This window comes from Diospyros lotus, chromosome 4 (assembly GCF_014633365.1).
Source record: "Diospyros lotus cultivar Yz01 chromosome 4, ASM1463336v1, whole genome shotgun sequence".
Taxonomy (NCBI): Eukaryota; Viridiplantae; Streptophyta; class Magnoliopsida; order Ericales; family Ebenaceae; genus Diospyros; species Diospyros lotus.
In genome coordinates, this window is record NC_068341.1 from 12372080 (window position 1) to 12388485 (window position 16406).

A 16406-nucleotide genomic window follows, 5' to 3' on the forward strand; every position below is an offset into this window, starting at 1 on the left:
TTTTTAAAAGTGATGAGATTATTTTTTTAAGACAAACAGATACAGCTTCTGTCAAGTTCGACTGACTCTTGCTCAAATGATTTAATAATTCTCCTAGTCAGTGAGGTTTGTTTTCGGTGGGTTTTCTCTGCTATATAGCATCGGGAGGTCGAGCATCAGTGGAGTTTGCTGTATCATTATTAATACTAAATAAATAATACGATTCTCACTTCCTATATACAAAATAAATTACAATTTAATTCAAGCCAAAAAAAAAGTAAGTTTGGGGAATTAAGAATTTATTTGATTAATACAGTTTTAGTGTTGGTAATGTCAGAAACAAATACATATATATATAGTCGTCGGGGTTCACTTTATTAATTAGCTGGTTATACAGTTCATTTTTTTGTTGTCATTCTATTTTAAACTAAAATATTTACCATTTTAACTAATACATTTATAATTATCACTAAACAGGATTTTAATTAAAAACTTTTCTACAACTCCTGAGGATTAGGGTGGCACTTGTGAACTGGGATCTCCTTGATGAGTGCCCCGCTCTTTGGAAACGAGAGCTATATTATCATTTCTTTGTATTATTATTTTTTTAAGTAAGTATTCTATAAATTTATTGGGTTATATACCAGATATTTAAATACATAAAAATTTGATTTTGGAAATTTTAAACCCTAATTATAAGAAAAGGCCTATATAACTTTTTGTATTTTTATATTAATATTATGATTTTTAATTATTAAATTAATTCTTAGAGGTGGAAGTTGTTATTATATTTATCTATCAAATTCATAATCACTAATTTTTAAATATTATTGAGTAATTCACCAACGACCAGCAACTGGCTAACAAGTAACGGCATATACTTTGGCTCCACTCATTGAGTTAAAAAAAAAAGAAAAAGAATGGAATATGCAGAGATATGCAGTGCATATATATATATAAATAGAGATATAAATATCTATAAAAACCACTTTTTTATTCAAAAGTACTGCTTCTATTCTACTTTATTTATGCTATTTTCCTTTGCTTAATTAATGTCCTTAACTTCATTTTATTTTCTATTTTGGCTGAGCACTTAGCTCTTCTTTTATGTGGAATAGTACAGGCCCTTCTCTCTCTCTCCATCAAATATAAAAATCAATTGATGGGTAATAATAGATGAATAAAAATTTTACATAGATAATATAAATAATTAAAATTGGCTTTTCCCGCACAGAGAGACGAAATCTACGGTGGGGAAGGAGCTGTCACCAATTTATCTGTGGTGACTGTTGGTTTGTGAAAGTATTTTGTTCTCACTCGAGCTTGGTTTTGAATTGAAAGTTGGAACCAATGGGATGTGGAGAATGGCATAGGATATTAGGTTGAAAGCAAAAAACTTTAGTTTTTAAGAGTTGCACAGTGTGGGCCGGGTACAGAACGCTGTACCATAGAAGTGACTGGATGGGCAGAGCCCTGCCTGTCAAATCTATCCAAAGCCTCTCTCTCTCTGAACTGTAAAAATTAAAGCAAAACTTGTCTTGGCTATTTTTTCTCTGACCACCCTCTCTATCCCCGTTGGCCATTTCTTGCCCACTAGATTGATCTTGAGGTGACTCTTGAATATATATGGAGATTTAGCGCAGAGATAGAGAGAGAGAGAGAGAGAGAGAGATTTACTGCGTAATAATTTCTGGGCATTATCTCATTTGGGAGTTTTATTTATGGATGGTTTTGAGTATTTTGGGTGAATTTACATGCTGGGTCTTAGTAGGGTTTAAGAAAAGAATAGAAAATGGGAGGGAAGCGAGAGGAGAGTAGAGAGTAGAAAAGCAAAAGAGAAGTGGTCTTTCTCAATATACTATACTAATACACAGATCCCTATGGAATACGAGTTTGCTAGCTTGTTACCCAGCATTGCTTTGATGGAATTCATTCTTTTTGTTTAGTTTAAAGGGACCAGTTTTGTTCTCTTGGGGGAAGAGAGAGAGAGAGGGAGAGGTTCTGTGGGGATGTTCTTAGATTGAAGCGAAGAGGAGAGAGTTCAGCTGTGAGAAAATACTCTTCCATGAGTACTGCTGCTGCTAGACTACAAAAACCCACAAGGTTTTCAGGTGAGTGGGTTGAGACCAAGAGATTTTTAAAATGATTAGTTTATTTGCTCCCCAATCATTGAATTACATGCTTTGAAACACAGGGAACTTCTAAAAAAAAGGAAGAGAGAGAGGAAGAGAAAGAGAGAGAAGCGAAGAAGATGAAGTCCATGAACGAGAACAACAATGGGGGCAGTAGTAATAATAACTGGTTGGGTTTTTCTCTTTCTCCCTACATGAAAATGGAGGTTGCAGCTTCTTCAGATCCTCAGCATCATCATCATCATCACCAGTTCAACCATCATCAACCTCCAACCAGCTTCTATCTTTCGCCTTCCCACCTCAATAGCTCCACAATCTGCTATGGAGTTGATGACAATGGCGGCTTCCACTCATCCTTGTCTATGATGCCACTCAAATCAGATGGTTCTCTCTGTATCATGGAAGCCCTAACGAGATCACAAACAGAAGGTTTGTTGCTCTTCCATTTCCTCTCTCTTTTCTTTGCCTCTCTTGAGCAATTCTTGTTCAAAAAGCCTACTTTCTTTTATTCATCGTTTTCGTGAAGGGATGGTGCCGTGTTCTTCCCCTAAACTGGAGGACTTTCTGGGTGGTACAACAATGGCAGCCCATCAATATGGCAGCCACGAAAGAGAAGCAATGGCTCTCAGCCTAGACAGCATCTACTACCACCAAAATGCTGAGCAAGAAACCAGCAGGCACCATCACTCTTTAGAGCTTCTTCATCAAGAGCCATTCTTTTCTGGACTCTCTTGTAATGGAATGTATCAGCCACCATTAGAGGAAGAAGCAAAGGAGACCCAGATTCCAGATTGTGAAACCCAAATTTCTGGAATGGCTGGAGAGGAAATTCCAGGCCTTAAAAACTGGGTTTCTGGCCACTACTCAGAGCACCATTTGGAGCAACAGCTGCTTGATGGAGAAGCTGCTTGTTCTGGGGCGGCTGGTGCAGTAAGCTGTGGGGATTTACAGTCTCTTACCTTGTCCATGAGCCCTGGTTCTCAGTCTAGTTGCGTCACAGCCTCGAGGCAAATCTCACCCACTGGAGTTGAATCCATGGCCATTGAAACTAAGAAGAGAGCCTCTGCAAAAGTTGCTCAGAAGCAGCCTGTTCATAGGAAGTCCATTGACACATTTGGGCAGAGAACTTCTCAGTATAGAGGGGTTACAAGGTCGGTTTATGCCTCCGAGTTTAAGTTTATTTACTTGTTTTGAAGTTGTTCTCTCTAGTTTTCATTGCAACAACAACCAAGTTTTTATTCTACTAGTGGGGTTTGTTTATTTGATCTAACGACTTTTATTCTACCTATTGGTTATTTAACACGGCCCTCCCTCTATATCTAACATGGGGGTCGGCAGTAAATGAGTTCTGTTCTTTGCATTGTTAAATGTTTTTTTTTTTTTTTAATCTTTCATGTGGGTTCTCATTATTTGATAACCCTTTTACCATTATTCCTTCATCAGACATAGATGGACTGGTAGATATGAAGCCCATTTGTGGGACAATAGTTGCAAGAAGGAAGGACAGACAAGGAAAGGAAGGCAAGGTTAGTCTAGTCTCAAAAACAAAAAAACTTTTACTCTACTAGTTTTTGGCTGTATTGCCTTTGACTGCTGTGTTTTGGCCACTTTGTGGTTCATGATCTGACCCTTTCTGTTTATTCTTGTTCGTCTTCTTCATCCTTATTGGCGATTCTTTCCTCACCATAATGGCCAAAAATTTCAGTTTATCTTGGTAAGCCTGTTTCTTCAACAATAATGAGGATTTTGTGGCTAAATCTTCTAAAATACTCTTCATTTTCATTTAACTGTTGTATATATGGACTTCAGGGGGCTATGATATGGAAGAAAAAGCAGCTCGAGCTTATGATCTTGCAGCTCTTAAGTACTGGGGACCCGCAACCCATATTAACTTCCCGGTATGATTCAGTTTGGTACCAGATGAATCGATTAATTTGTTGTTCATTTTCTATGATCTAGCATAAAACTGAAGTGGTGATCACTTCTGGCAGCTGGAGAATTACCAACAAGAACTCGAGGAAATGAAGAACATGACCCGGCAAGAATATGTTGCTCACTTGAGAAGGTGAACTATTATTATAGCTTGAGTAGATTCTTACATTGTTGATTTTAAACAAAAAAGAGAAGGGTGATTTCTAATATATTGATTGATTCTTCTTGGCAGGAAAAGTAGTGGGTTCTCAAGGGGGGCATCCATGTACAGAGGAGTGACAAGGTTTTTAAAATTTGAATTAAACAACATTTAATTTCTAAGACGAAAAATTTTCAATCCACATGAAATTTTGAGTTTTTTTATATGTTTTACAGGCATCATCAGCATGGGAGATGGCAAGCTCGGATAGGCAGAGTTGCGGGCAACAAAGATCTTTATCTTGGGACATTCAGTAAGTCAAATGACGTGATCAAAGCTTTGAAATTGTTTCCAAAAAAATAAAAAGTAAAAAACTTTATAGAGGATTCAATTTGAATGCCATTCTCTCTGCTCCCATGCTTCCTCTTTATTCTTTATTGAGCCACTACTGATGCTTTCATAAGGCTGCTGATCATCTACTTTGTACTATAGCTGCATGACTGTCAGGAGTTCTATATATAACTTTTGTTAAGGCTGTTTATTTCTGATCAGATGTTAAAGATATACAAATAATAGAATTTTTCTAAGTGTTGAATTAGGGTTCTAAATTTTAACTCAAATATCAGGCACTCAGGAGGAAGCGGCTGAAGCTTATGACATTGCTGCAATCAAGTTCCGGGGTGTGAATGCTGTCACCAACTTTGACATATCACGATACAATGTCGAGAGGATCATAGCCAGCAATACCCTTCTGGCCAGGGAGCTGGCCAAGCGGAGCACATCGACAGAACAAATCACCAAGCCCGTTGAATATGGCCCATCTTCTCAGAACAATGAGCCGTCCCTCCAGCCAGAGAACAACAATGGAACTGGTTCAGATTGGAAAGTGGTGTCTCTTAATGAGAAACAGCTCTGCATTGGGAATTACCGCAGCTCCTCCTTCACAACAGTACTGCAAGATTTGATTGGGATCGATCCAGTGAACCCGAGCCAAGGGATCATTGATGACTCGGCCAAGCTGGGGGCTCACTTCTCCAATCCTTCCTCGCTTGTCACCAGCTTGAGCAGCTCGAGGGAAGGCAGCCCGGACAAGGCTGCTGCCCCATCGATGCTCTTTGCCAAGCCTGTGAGTTCGTGGATCCCATCAGCCCAGCTGAGGGCAGCTGCTCCCATCTCCATGGCTCACTTGTCTGATTTTGCTGCTTGGAGTGATCCATAGAAGCTTGCTCTATCTTGGTTACATGTAAAGTTTTGCATGAACAAAAAAGGAAAGAAAATTGATGTTGGGGTGGGGAAAAGGTAGCTATAGTAGTAAGATTTTACCTTGTCTCTGCTTTTTTTTTTTTTTTTCCTTCTCTCTTTCATGTCGTTAGTGGATGAAATTAGTGTTGAAATGAAAGACAAGGGTGGGGACCCTTCTCCTGGCTGTAACCCAAGTGTTGGGAATCCTTTTTTTGGTTTTTCTAACTGAACCCTTTTCGCTCATCTTGGGATGAAGGTTTTTCCAAACTAATGGAGGGAATTATAGCTTATGAGGGGATTATTATAATGATTAAGTAAATGCGAAACTGATATTTCTGCCCACATACAATTTATACTTTTAAACATCATATATTGGGAAGTTGGTATTTTTTTTTTTTTTTTTTGAGGCATTGATCTGCATAATTGAATTTGAATGTGCTTTTTACTTGTCTTTCGGGGCCACTGGCAAGTACAAAAACCAGCTCATTGTTTCCCAATATGCAAAAGGGCTTGTTTGTTTGACCGTTCCACCTCATCTCCTGCCCCAATCTGCTCCTCAATCTGCATTACACCATCATTGCAATCTCTTCTTTTTCTCTTCTGAGCTTTACCCAAAGGCAAGAAACATTCCCTCGCCTTATTCAAAAAGGAAGGAGAGGTGGAGAGATTCTTCGCCATTGATGACTTTATTTGGTTTGCTTTTGGACTAAATGGGTCATGAGTAGTTATCGCTTTGCTTGCCCCTTCTTTGTGAGCCCTTTCTGGCTTAAAATCCCTTTAGCTTTCTTTTAAACTCTCCAGTTGTAATCCTGGCCCTAAAAGCAATTCCATGTCTCGGTGTGGACTAATTAATCAATTGCCATTGATTGAGATTTGAGAGCGGGCGAGAGAGAGAGAGAGAGAGAGAGAGAGAGAGAGAGAGAGCTCACACGTACGTTTGTGTTCTCTTCTTCACACGTGGGAGCTCAATAGCAAATCTTGAATTCTCGGACATGCATGCTCCAGCTTGATTGCAATCTTGAATATTATGGCAAGCTTGGAGACAATGACAAAATCGTGCCGGAAAAGCTGGAAGAGATGTACCAAATAAAGGTGAATTAGACCTACGTTTCTCATAGGATTTGTCAAAAAAGTCTATGTTAATTAGCCGCCTAAACTGGTACCATTTGGCTCCAATTGCTCGTTCTGTTCCAGAATTATCATCATCTTATTAGACACAGTAATTCACATGCGTACTCGCCTAGCATCGGGTACCTCATAAAAGGACACTGATAAAAGGGTCGATGGGCTCATCCATGTAAATAAAATTTCAGCCTCACCCTTGTTTTGGCAACAGTTTAATTTAATGAAATTTCCCTAGGTCGGTCCTTATTATTATTATTTATTTCAAAAAATTATATTACGAGAAAAAGCTTCAATGTTCGAGTTTTTTCAATGAATATTTTTTATTGGTTATCAATTATAAAATTATCTCTATTAAAGAATTTAATAAATGTTATCTGTAAAATTTATTAGAGAGTATTTTTTGTGATAACTTTTAAGTATAATACAAGAAAAAAAAAATGCAGAACTATTCAAACTTGACAAATTATAAGATGAGAGGTTAATCTTCCTCATTATATATAGATATTAATAGACAATTGGTATAAGATTTTCATACAACATAATACATAATACCAATAACTTGATTGATTTAGGACAAGAGAGATTAATGTATTATTGGCGATGGCAATCATAGATAGATTTGTTAGGGGAAGCTTATCAGTCTGCAGCAGTGGTGAGGTTGGGTGGAGATGCTGCGCACAAAAAAGGGAATGGCCCTTCAAGTGATTGGACAATGAGGAAACAAAACACATATAAGGGGGAACACCCCAACGGCAGCCATTATATCATGGTTAAAAAGGCCACAGTGGCTGGATTTAATGGTCAAAAAGATTGCTTATTTGGTGGAAAAATACTGCAAATCATGACAGAAAGTTGTGATTAAGCTGATGGGAAATCCTCCATCTTTTTGAGTTTTTAGTCAATGGGCATCATTACATACACCGGTGTTGTTTCCAGCTTGGCTATATATGCCAAATAACATTTGTTTAGGACAACAGTTCACTACCAATAACGGGGTTTAATTAAAGAATTTATATAAAATAATATAATATAATTCATCAGCGTAATTATATGTGTATATATATATATATATTCAAAAAAGAAAATAAAGGATGTAATTTATTTTCTTCAGAAGATGTTAGTATCGCACAATGTGTAGCAGGAATGGTAAGTTACTAAATGATTAGAAGACTAGAGTTACAATAATTAAAAGACATAATCTAGAAAATCTCTAAATAATTTGTACCCAAAGGTTTCAGAAAAGGGAGAACTACATCAAATAACCGAAAGCTTAGGTTTCACGCTCTAATTATTATTATTATTATTATTACTATTATTATTTATTCCAGTACAATAAGTAGCATAGTTGTAGTAGTTATCATATGTCCTTAAGTACTATACAATTAATAATAATGTGACATAAGGGTTGAGGATAATTGCTGAGAAAAGGAGGTCATTAATTAAAACAACGCATAATTAAAGACCTATCACTATGGCATCATATAACATGTAAATTATACTCCAAAATTCTGTAGTATTAATACCATCATTTATCATTTTCCAATATTAAGCACCTGGTGGAGAGCAACAGTACTGGTTAATCCAAAGTGGAAACTTATATTAAAGAATTGAATTAGGGAGGTTATAAAATTGGAAGAAGGTGATCATGTGTGTGTTTGCCATCTTACATGATTTGAGTTGAAGAAATACTCCGTAATTAATAGATAAATGGTTTTAATTAAAGTCCTCCTCGTTTTTGTATAATTATATAATAATATTTTTTTGAAAGTGAGAGTTTTGTAGGTTCTATTTTTCTTACAAGCGGTGCTTGGTACTCCATGTTGATATTATTTAATTTTTTTTTTAAAAAAAAAAATGCAAGTGGCAAGCTTATAATGTGTTGATGATTGTCCTATAGTAGCAGAACGGCCAGAAGAGAGAAGCCATATGGATGTTCCTGCAGAGGAGGCCTGCTTCCTATTTCCATGAGATCAGATGCCACTCTTCCCTCTCTCTCTCTCTCTCCCCCCTACCCTTCCCACTGGGGCACTGGTCCCTCCCCACTTGCCTCTCCTTGTATCATCATGTTTTAATATCTGTTAATTAGTTACATGAATGAATTTTAATTTTGTTATTAATTAATAAAAAATGGTGATATGAGGCATAATGTTCATTTTTTGGGTCCTGAAAAGAGTGTCGAGAGGGACGAAATACTAAACTGAGATTTGAACTCCAACTTGCAGAATCCAGTAATTTAGTGCAGATGAACAGTTTATCTCTTTTAGTTATTTGTTAATATTGCTTCTTATGTAAGCTACATGAGCTAGTAATAACCACTCACTGTTACTACCTAAATTCGTTATGAATGGCTAAGCTGCAGGCTACTGGGTAGCCTCTCCACCCCTTTCAATGTTTTTTCCGTTCATAAAATTAGTTCAGATTATATATATATATATATGAAACTCATATTTTGATAAAAAAAAATTATAAAAAAGAAACAGTTTTCTTCGAAAGAGAGAGAGAGAGAAGGCTTGGGGGGGTGGAGAATCAGATAAAATTTACTCTCTGCGCTGAAGAAGAGAGGACGCCGTACCAAGAAAAAGGAGAAGAGAGTAGAGAGAGAGAGAGAGAGAGAGAGAGAGAGAGTTGTCAACGTAGGAAGATCTAAGCCCAAATCTTGTCGTCTCGTCTTTCTGTCTCTCTCCCCCTCCACTTGGCAGTGTACCACTGAGCTGTCCACTTTCTTTCAGATTTGTTATTTTTAGTTACAATAATATGAGCTGAGCTCGCTCTCTCCGTGTCCCCCCCGCGGCGCTTTCCTACCTAGAAAACATTAACAAAAATCACAATAAATTTAAAAATAATCAATTTTTTTATTGTGCTTTATCATAATCGGGTCATTTTTCTTGTAGATATTTTTATAATTTACTTTTAATATTATAAGGATAACTATACAGTACTTAAATATTTGTGAGATTTAAATAATTACAAAAAAATTAACTTTAATTTGAAAAATTAAAAAAACTTTTCTTAAAATTTGAAACTACTATTAGGTAACACCTTTATCGTTAAACAACACTTAATTTTTTTAAATATTAAAAATGTCCTCATATCTAAATCTCTCTCCATCTGTTTTACTTTCCCCCTTTCTTCCTACCATTTCCTTTTCTTCCAGTCAAAATAAGCCTTACATCGCGAGCCTTACAATGGAGGTGTCTGTAATTTTTCAATTTAGAGAGAAAATCTCTATAATTATATGAAATCTCAGTTATGCCTTTGTGTATTTTACTTTATTAAGAAAATACTCTCAACTTTCTCCTTTAAGTCATCCAAACTTAGTATTTTTCTAAAAAAACAGCAGTTCAATTTTTATTTAGTTTTAATTATAAGCTATCGTTTACTTTTATTATATTTTGTCAAATAATTTATCAACGAGGTGGCAAAACCCAACCAATTTTTGATTGATTAGTAAAACTTTTGCCATCAGTTTAGCATTTGTACGTACAGGCCCTCCTCAACATCTTAAGTGCTCATCAGGTAAGTTAACTAATATATTCATTTATTATGTTAGTAATTAATGATAAAATATAACGACAAAAGATAATCATTTAAAATTTTAACTGAATAAAAAAATAAATTTCCTAACTAATAATAAAATTAAGAATTAAATAGGGCTTCGCAATCCATTTCTATTGGCCCTTCTGCCAAATTCAAGTTTTGGACTCAAAATGAAAAACTACCATAATCTGGAGGCATTTTAGCATACCTCTCTTCTAAAAGTTCTGTAAATTTGAACATTTAAAAAAAAAAAAAAAGGTATTTTAGAATACCTCTCTTCTTCTTTTGTTCCTCTTCCTCCTACCAAGCTTTGAACACTTGACCCCAAGCATGCCATTGCGGCTTGCCAACCAGGAATCAAAGAAGCTCGGTACCAAGTGGCCTAATTTTATTAATTTATAGGGAGTGAGCTGGAATGTAAGCTTTATGGATTAGTCCAACCAAAGGCCCATCAATCACAATCAAGCTTGGTGCTCCATACTGGGCCAGGGCCTAGCTTATTGAAGTTATGGCCCTGTATGATGTTCATATTTTCCTTGACTTTTCTGATAATGAATGGCATTTGCAGGAAGAAGTCATGGTCCATGGGCTTCAACCTTGGGTCCGTCCGACCCACCACTCGTAGCTCGTAAGAGCTTTTGCCCATTTTAATTATGTCCTCCTCCCACATGGTTCACATCTCAGTAAAACATGGCTTGGCTAATATAGTAAATGGAAACCAATTGTCATTATTGGTCATGGAAAATGCTTGATCGGCAACAAAGGGACCTGGAAGATGCTTGCTCATATTCTTGGAGAATGCATCCATCGTAGTAGACCTCCCCAAGTTGAAGTTGTGGGCTTAGAAGAGAAAGTAAAATTAGTGCATGGAAAGACGAAGAAACAAAACTAAAGGAAGAGTTGACACTGTCGTTAGACCTGTCATATGGGTTAACACTGTATACATACTTAAGTGAATGAACGACGTGTTGCAATCTGGATCTGGGTGGAGATGTTCAGGATAAGGATATTTTAGTTGATTTAAACAAGTGACAATTTCTTTTTTTTTTTTTTTTTGGGGGGGGGCGCATGAATCATATTGCATTCAAACTGTTGGTTCACTTGTTTGAGTTTCCCAATTAAGCAACCCCGTCTCTCTCTCTCTCTCTCTCTCTACCATTTCCCTTATCCAACTTCTAAAGGGTTATCCAAAAAATCTGAACCTTTCTTAAAATGATAAACTCACAAATTTTTTTTATGTTTACCTAATCCATATGATTGCTGAGATATCAAGTGTGTTTGATAAATTTGCTTAATATAAATATGATTTATCATTGCTAAAGAATAATAAAATAATTGTATGTGTCTGGGACACCATGTTAGCAACAAATACCAATTATTTTGATGCCCAGCGTTAGTGTAAGGGCAAATTCATAACTGCATCCACATCTTTACTTTCATAGTTACAAAAATATGCATGAATTTCTCTACACATTTAATATATGAGGAACAAATTATTATTTAGGTATCAAGAATTGCAAGACTGATGTGGGCACAAAATAAATTTTATAACAAATAAATAATATTGCCAAAATATATAAATTTGAATGGCAAAATGAGGGGCCAAACCAAAAAAGGAAAAACAAATGTGGTCAGACCTTTGCAACAAGTACAATGAATCAGGGAAAAACTTTTGTCTATGTATTTACACAACCTCAGCTGAGTTGAGGAATAGATTTAATTTATTGGGCCCAGTTATGGCCGTGGTGGCCTTCAACTTTGGGCTCTAGCTGCTAAGGATGGACTGGGAGGCCTACAAAAAGAGGTACTTTAGAATACCTCAGATCATGCTTTGTGCTGCTGCTGTCCGATCGATACCAGTCCTCGAACTTGTGACTTGAGATCCAAGGTGAAGCAAGAGCCAGCCAGCCAGCCACAAAGAAGATTGGTACCGATTTGGCTTAACTTTTTGTATTTACATGTTACTTGGACAGGTAAAATGAAAAACATTTATATTGATACTTAAGACTTCCTATATATAAATTTTTATGGCAATATATAACTTTCTATTGCTGTAAAATGCCTTTATTATCAACTTCTAACTTCTAAAGGTTAGGTTGCTAATAAAAGATTACAATAGTCTTTATGTATAATTATACTATTCTATAAGCACATACTAGGCTTTGGTGTTTTTTTTGTGTGTAAATTACTAGGTTTTGGTGTTATGAAACTCTATCAATAAATTGTTTTTAAAATACCTTTATATATTTTCCTTAAAAAATAAAAATTAACTGTGTAACAAGATTTAAACTCATAACTTCTAAATAATAACTAACTTATCAAATAATTTTACTACTACATTAACACTTATTTTATTAAAAGTAATAAAATTTTAATTAAAAAATAAAATTTAAACAGGTACCCATCCAATGAACTTTCACTTACTTTTTTTTAACTTTTTATTTTATTTTTTTCATGTGCGTAACATGGACTACTCCTCTAGTATATATGTAAAGAAACTATACATAATACAACTATAAAAATAGAGAAAACCCTTGTCTGTTTGTGATTGGGATTAATCTAGTCGTTGCCAAATAAGCCAGTAGATCAGTGGAGGGTTCCAAATTGCCAGATTCTGGCTATGTGCAAGTTAGAAAAATGAGAGAGAGAGAGAGAGAGAGAGAGAGGGTGGTGTTGTTGCTTCTACTTTTTGTAACATTAATATATAGGCAGCTACTGCTTCTCTTTTAGGGAATGGCATGCATGAGGAAGGTGATAGACGACGGAGAACACTGGCGAGAAAAATAGGGACATATGTTAGAAGTTTTTAATGTGTTTTGAGGGTATATTTTCTTTCTCTTAGTCAATTTTATCTTTTTATGTATAACTTTGAACTTTGAAATTAAAAAGTTAGCCCTCACACCCTTTAAAAATGTTAGTGTAAAAACTCTTAAGTAGATAACGTTTTGGCTATTTAAAGCTAGTTAAATTGAATAACTTTTTTAAAAAGCCTAATTCGTAATATTAAAATTGGTATTCAAAATCTATGCTTTTGAAGTGTAAGTATATTAGTGATCAATTTTGCACATGCGTTCGATTTCACACCTGTTGTAACAATTATAATAATTATAATATTTCTTGAATATCTCATTATTTCATCGTACTAAAATTTGCATCATAAACTCAATAAAGTCAACCCACACTCACATAAATAATAAAATCAATTAGGAGATTCACCAAATCTCTAATTTTATTGTTGGAACCTAATGTTGTGCTCTATATCTTCACAGATGATACAATTCGGGCATGGCAGCCGTACTAGAGTTCCCTCTGCCCCTCTAGTAGGTCCGGCTGCCATGGCCGATTGAGAGAGCACAAAAAAATTTAATTAGGATTAAGTCATGATAAGGGAGTTAGTTAGTATAATAAAATTTGTGGAGAAAATCATTATTACTTTTAAAATATCAAAATTACTTGCTTGCATAATAATAATAATAATAATAACAATGAGGCTAAACTAAACCCCAAGGATTCCAAACATAATTAATTAATTTGAATATGTTATACGGCTTCACTATCGTTGGGGTCCATCCACCTCCCAGCAATAATTAAGGTTCCACCATTTAAAAATGCGGATAATAGTCGTAAAGTTTATAATAAATAAAAAGAAGCAAAAAGAGGTATTTTAGAATACCTCATCATCTCTCTGTTTCTCTCTCTCTCTGTACCGGTCTCGAACCCGTGACTTGGCGGTTTCAACCTGAAACCAAATCCAACAAGCCAACGGTGATACTGGTGCTAATGCCACTTAATTTATTATATTTATAGTTATTTGGAAGGTAAAACTTTAAAACACTTTCATTTTTCATTTGTTAATACATGGATAATATATGATGCACGACATCATGCCTTTTTGTTACAATTCCATATAACTTTCTAATACCCAATTAATTAATAATAATAAGTTGCTTGCATGCATGCTAGGACACTTGTGCAGACTTTTATCCTCCACGAGCTGTTATCTTTGAGATATAAACTATCCAATTGAAGAGGCAAATTTTGTGTGGTAGATAGAGACTAGTGATTTTGCAATAGAGGTGGAGCATCTACTTTCTCTTAGTACGATTGAATCAATAGGCACACATCTATACACTATCCCTATCATACATACATATGCATCTTACGCTAAAAATAGATCCATTTCAAAGTATTGGTGACTAGAAATATTGTACATAACCAAATTTATTTTTTCACAACAATCAAAAACACCGATTCTCTCGGCATCCTTTTGTTCTGACCAAATATGATCAAAGTTTATTTCTTTTGGTTGTTCTTCCTTTCAGATTTAAACTAATAGAAAAACATTTCATCGCAAAATATGGATGAAAAGTCTTCCTATTCTATAGAATGGGTGCTATGATTATAATTTTATTCTCAAATTTAGTATGAAAAATCTCTCCAAAGTAGATTTGGTCATTTTTATCTACCACGATTGTTTCTTTTACTACTAACGTCACTGTACTAAACCTTTATATCTTTTTAGTCAGTGTACGTAGACCATTAGAAACGGCCACAACTTTTCCCCTCTTCTTTGACACATCTAGCCAAAATAATTCTTTAACAAATATATGATAATGATATAATTTTTTAGAATTAAACATACTTTTATAATATTTTTTAGTTTTTATAATATAAAAAGTATAAAATCTTGTGAACTAATTTTTTTTTTGCTATTCTATTCCACCAAAATCATATATGACAATGGAATAGAATGTTGATTCCACTCATACCCTAGCAAATATACTGATAAAATGAAATGACTTCCTTTCTCTTTCAAGTTAAAAACATTCAGTCCAACCAAACATGACCTTCGTAAGATGGTTCTGCGGAGACTGGCTAAGAGATATTGTAGTGGCTCCCCTTTTGCCATCCACCACACCCTGGGGCAACCCCCCCCCCCCCCAACATATCTCTACCAATTAATCCTCGAACTTGTAGCCTGAGGTTCAAAAGCAACCCCAAAAGTCAACAAAGCCAAGACGAGGATCGGTAGTTGGTGTTGGTGGGCTTAAGTTTTCATATTTATAGTCAATATGGACATATATATTTACTGGTGATGATCATTAAGAATTATAAATCATTTGAATATTTTTATTTATTATTTAGATAATAATGAAAAATTGATAAAAAAAAATCATAGCATTTCCCTTGTCAACTTGTAAGGCTTAGCTAAAATTTGAATCTTCTTGAAAATAAACTCACACAAAATTTCTTTTATGTTGTTTTATTTTGTTGATGTATTCTTTTATATATTTACCTAAGGTATATATATAGTTTGTGAAATATCATGTGTTTTAAAACTGAAGAATATTCACTACCCTTCGTCGAGGAGGAAGACACAAATCATATTCAAAGGCACAATGAAATAAATGCATCTTTCCTTTCAATCGATCGAGCTACATAGATGATATGTGGAATTGAAGTTGATTACCTATATGGGCGGAATACGATAGTCGAAAATACATTTTTGATGTTTTTTTTTTTAAGAAAAAAGAGTGGGGTAACAGTACAGTTAATAGGGTGGCTGGAGAAATCTATCATAGAGCTAAGAATGGGTGAAGTTTCGAAAAATGCTATTAATTGTATTAAAAAGAGACTGGGAGTAGAAGTAGGGCAAAAGAGATTGATGATAGTTGGCAACAGTAGGAATGGAAGGAAAAAACAATGCCCTCAATGTATAGTTGTAATAGACAATTATAACTATACCAACCACAACATCAACATTCGATAATTCAACTCCTTCCAAATTATGATCAAGGAATGTTATAGCATGATCGTATTCCATTTGCAGTTTCTTTCTTAATGGAGAATAAACTTCACCTGAAAAAACATAAGTTATTTCAACCATTTGAGACAAAAGTCTTAGTCCCCCTAAAATAATGTTTATATCATGTCTAACAATTTGATGTGATTGACTTGGTTGCCTTTGATTCTAACTTTCCCATCGTGAAGTTTCAAGAAATCCGTTTTCTTGAAAGTTCTACGAAAGAATTCTATCATGGTTTGGCCGTTTACAAAGCATTTGTGGGTTACTTAGGTTTTTTTTTTTTTACCAGGTCTCTTTTGAAAAGATGTTTGTGCTTGTCCATGGAGCAATCCCAATCTTGGGTAAGATTTAGTCATTTAAAACTCAATATCCTATACTCTTTTCCATGAGGGTAACTACATCATTATTTTTGTCGAGTTGATCTACCTTTAAGGTGGCTTCTTGAAATAGAGTAAGAAACTTGCACAAAGTTTCACCTTTCTCCTATTTAATGTGCAGTAAGCTTGTGCAAGAC

At 35.1% G+C, this 16406-nt stretch overlaps 1 protein-coding gene across 1 annotated transcript; it reads left to right on the forward strand.

Moving 5' to 3' along the window:
* Positions 1 to 1534: 1534 nt before the first annotated feature.
* On the forward strand, positions 1535 to 5754 carry LOC127800647 (AP2-like ethylene-responsive transcription factor ANT). The gene is made up of 10 exons (XM_052335377.1): positions 1535 to 2090; positions 2174 to 2540; positions 2638 to 3262; positions 3555 to 3637; positions 3817 to 3825; positions 3921 to 4009; positions 4103 to 4176; positions 4276 to 4326; positions 4419 to 4495; positions 4809 to 5754. The coding sequence occupies exons 2-10, from the start codon at positions 2231 to 2233 to the stop codon at positions 5399 to 5401; spliced, it is 1911 nt and encodes a 636-aa protein (XP_052191337.1). The 5' UTR covers positions 1535 to 2090; positions 2174 to 2230; the 3' UTR covers positions 5402 to 5754.
* Positions 5755 to 16406: the final 10652 nt, after the last annotated feature.

What these genes read in the sequence shown, in the direction of transcription:
- LOC127800647 (XM_052335377.1), top strand. Translation starts at nt 2,231, where the DNA reads ATGAAGTCCATGAACGAGAACAACAATGGGGGCAGTAGTAATAATAAC. An exon ending in AACGAGATCACAAACAGAAG is followed by an intron (nt 2,541 to 2,637) that starts GTTTGTTGCTCT and finishes GTTTTCGTGAAG; the next exon opens with GGATGGTGCCGTGTTCTTCC. An exon ending in TCTTTATCTTGGGACATTCA is followed by an intron (nt 4,496 to 4,808) that starts GTAAGTCAAATG and finishes CTCAAATATCAG; the next exon opens with GCACTCAGGAGGAAGCGGCT.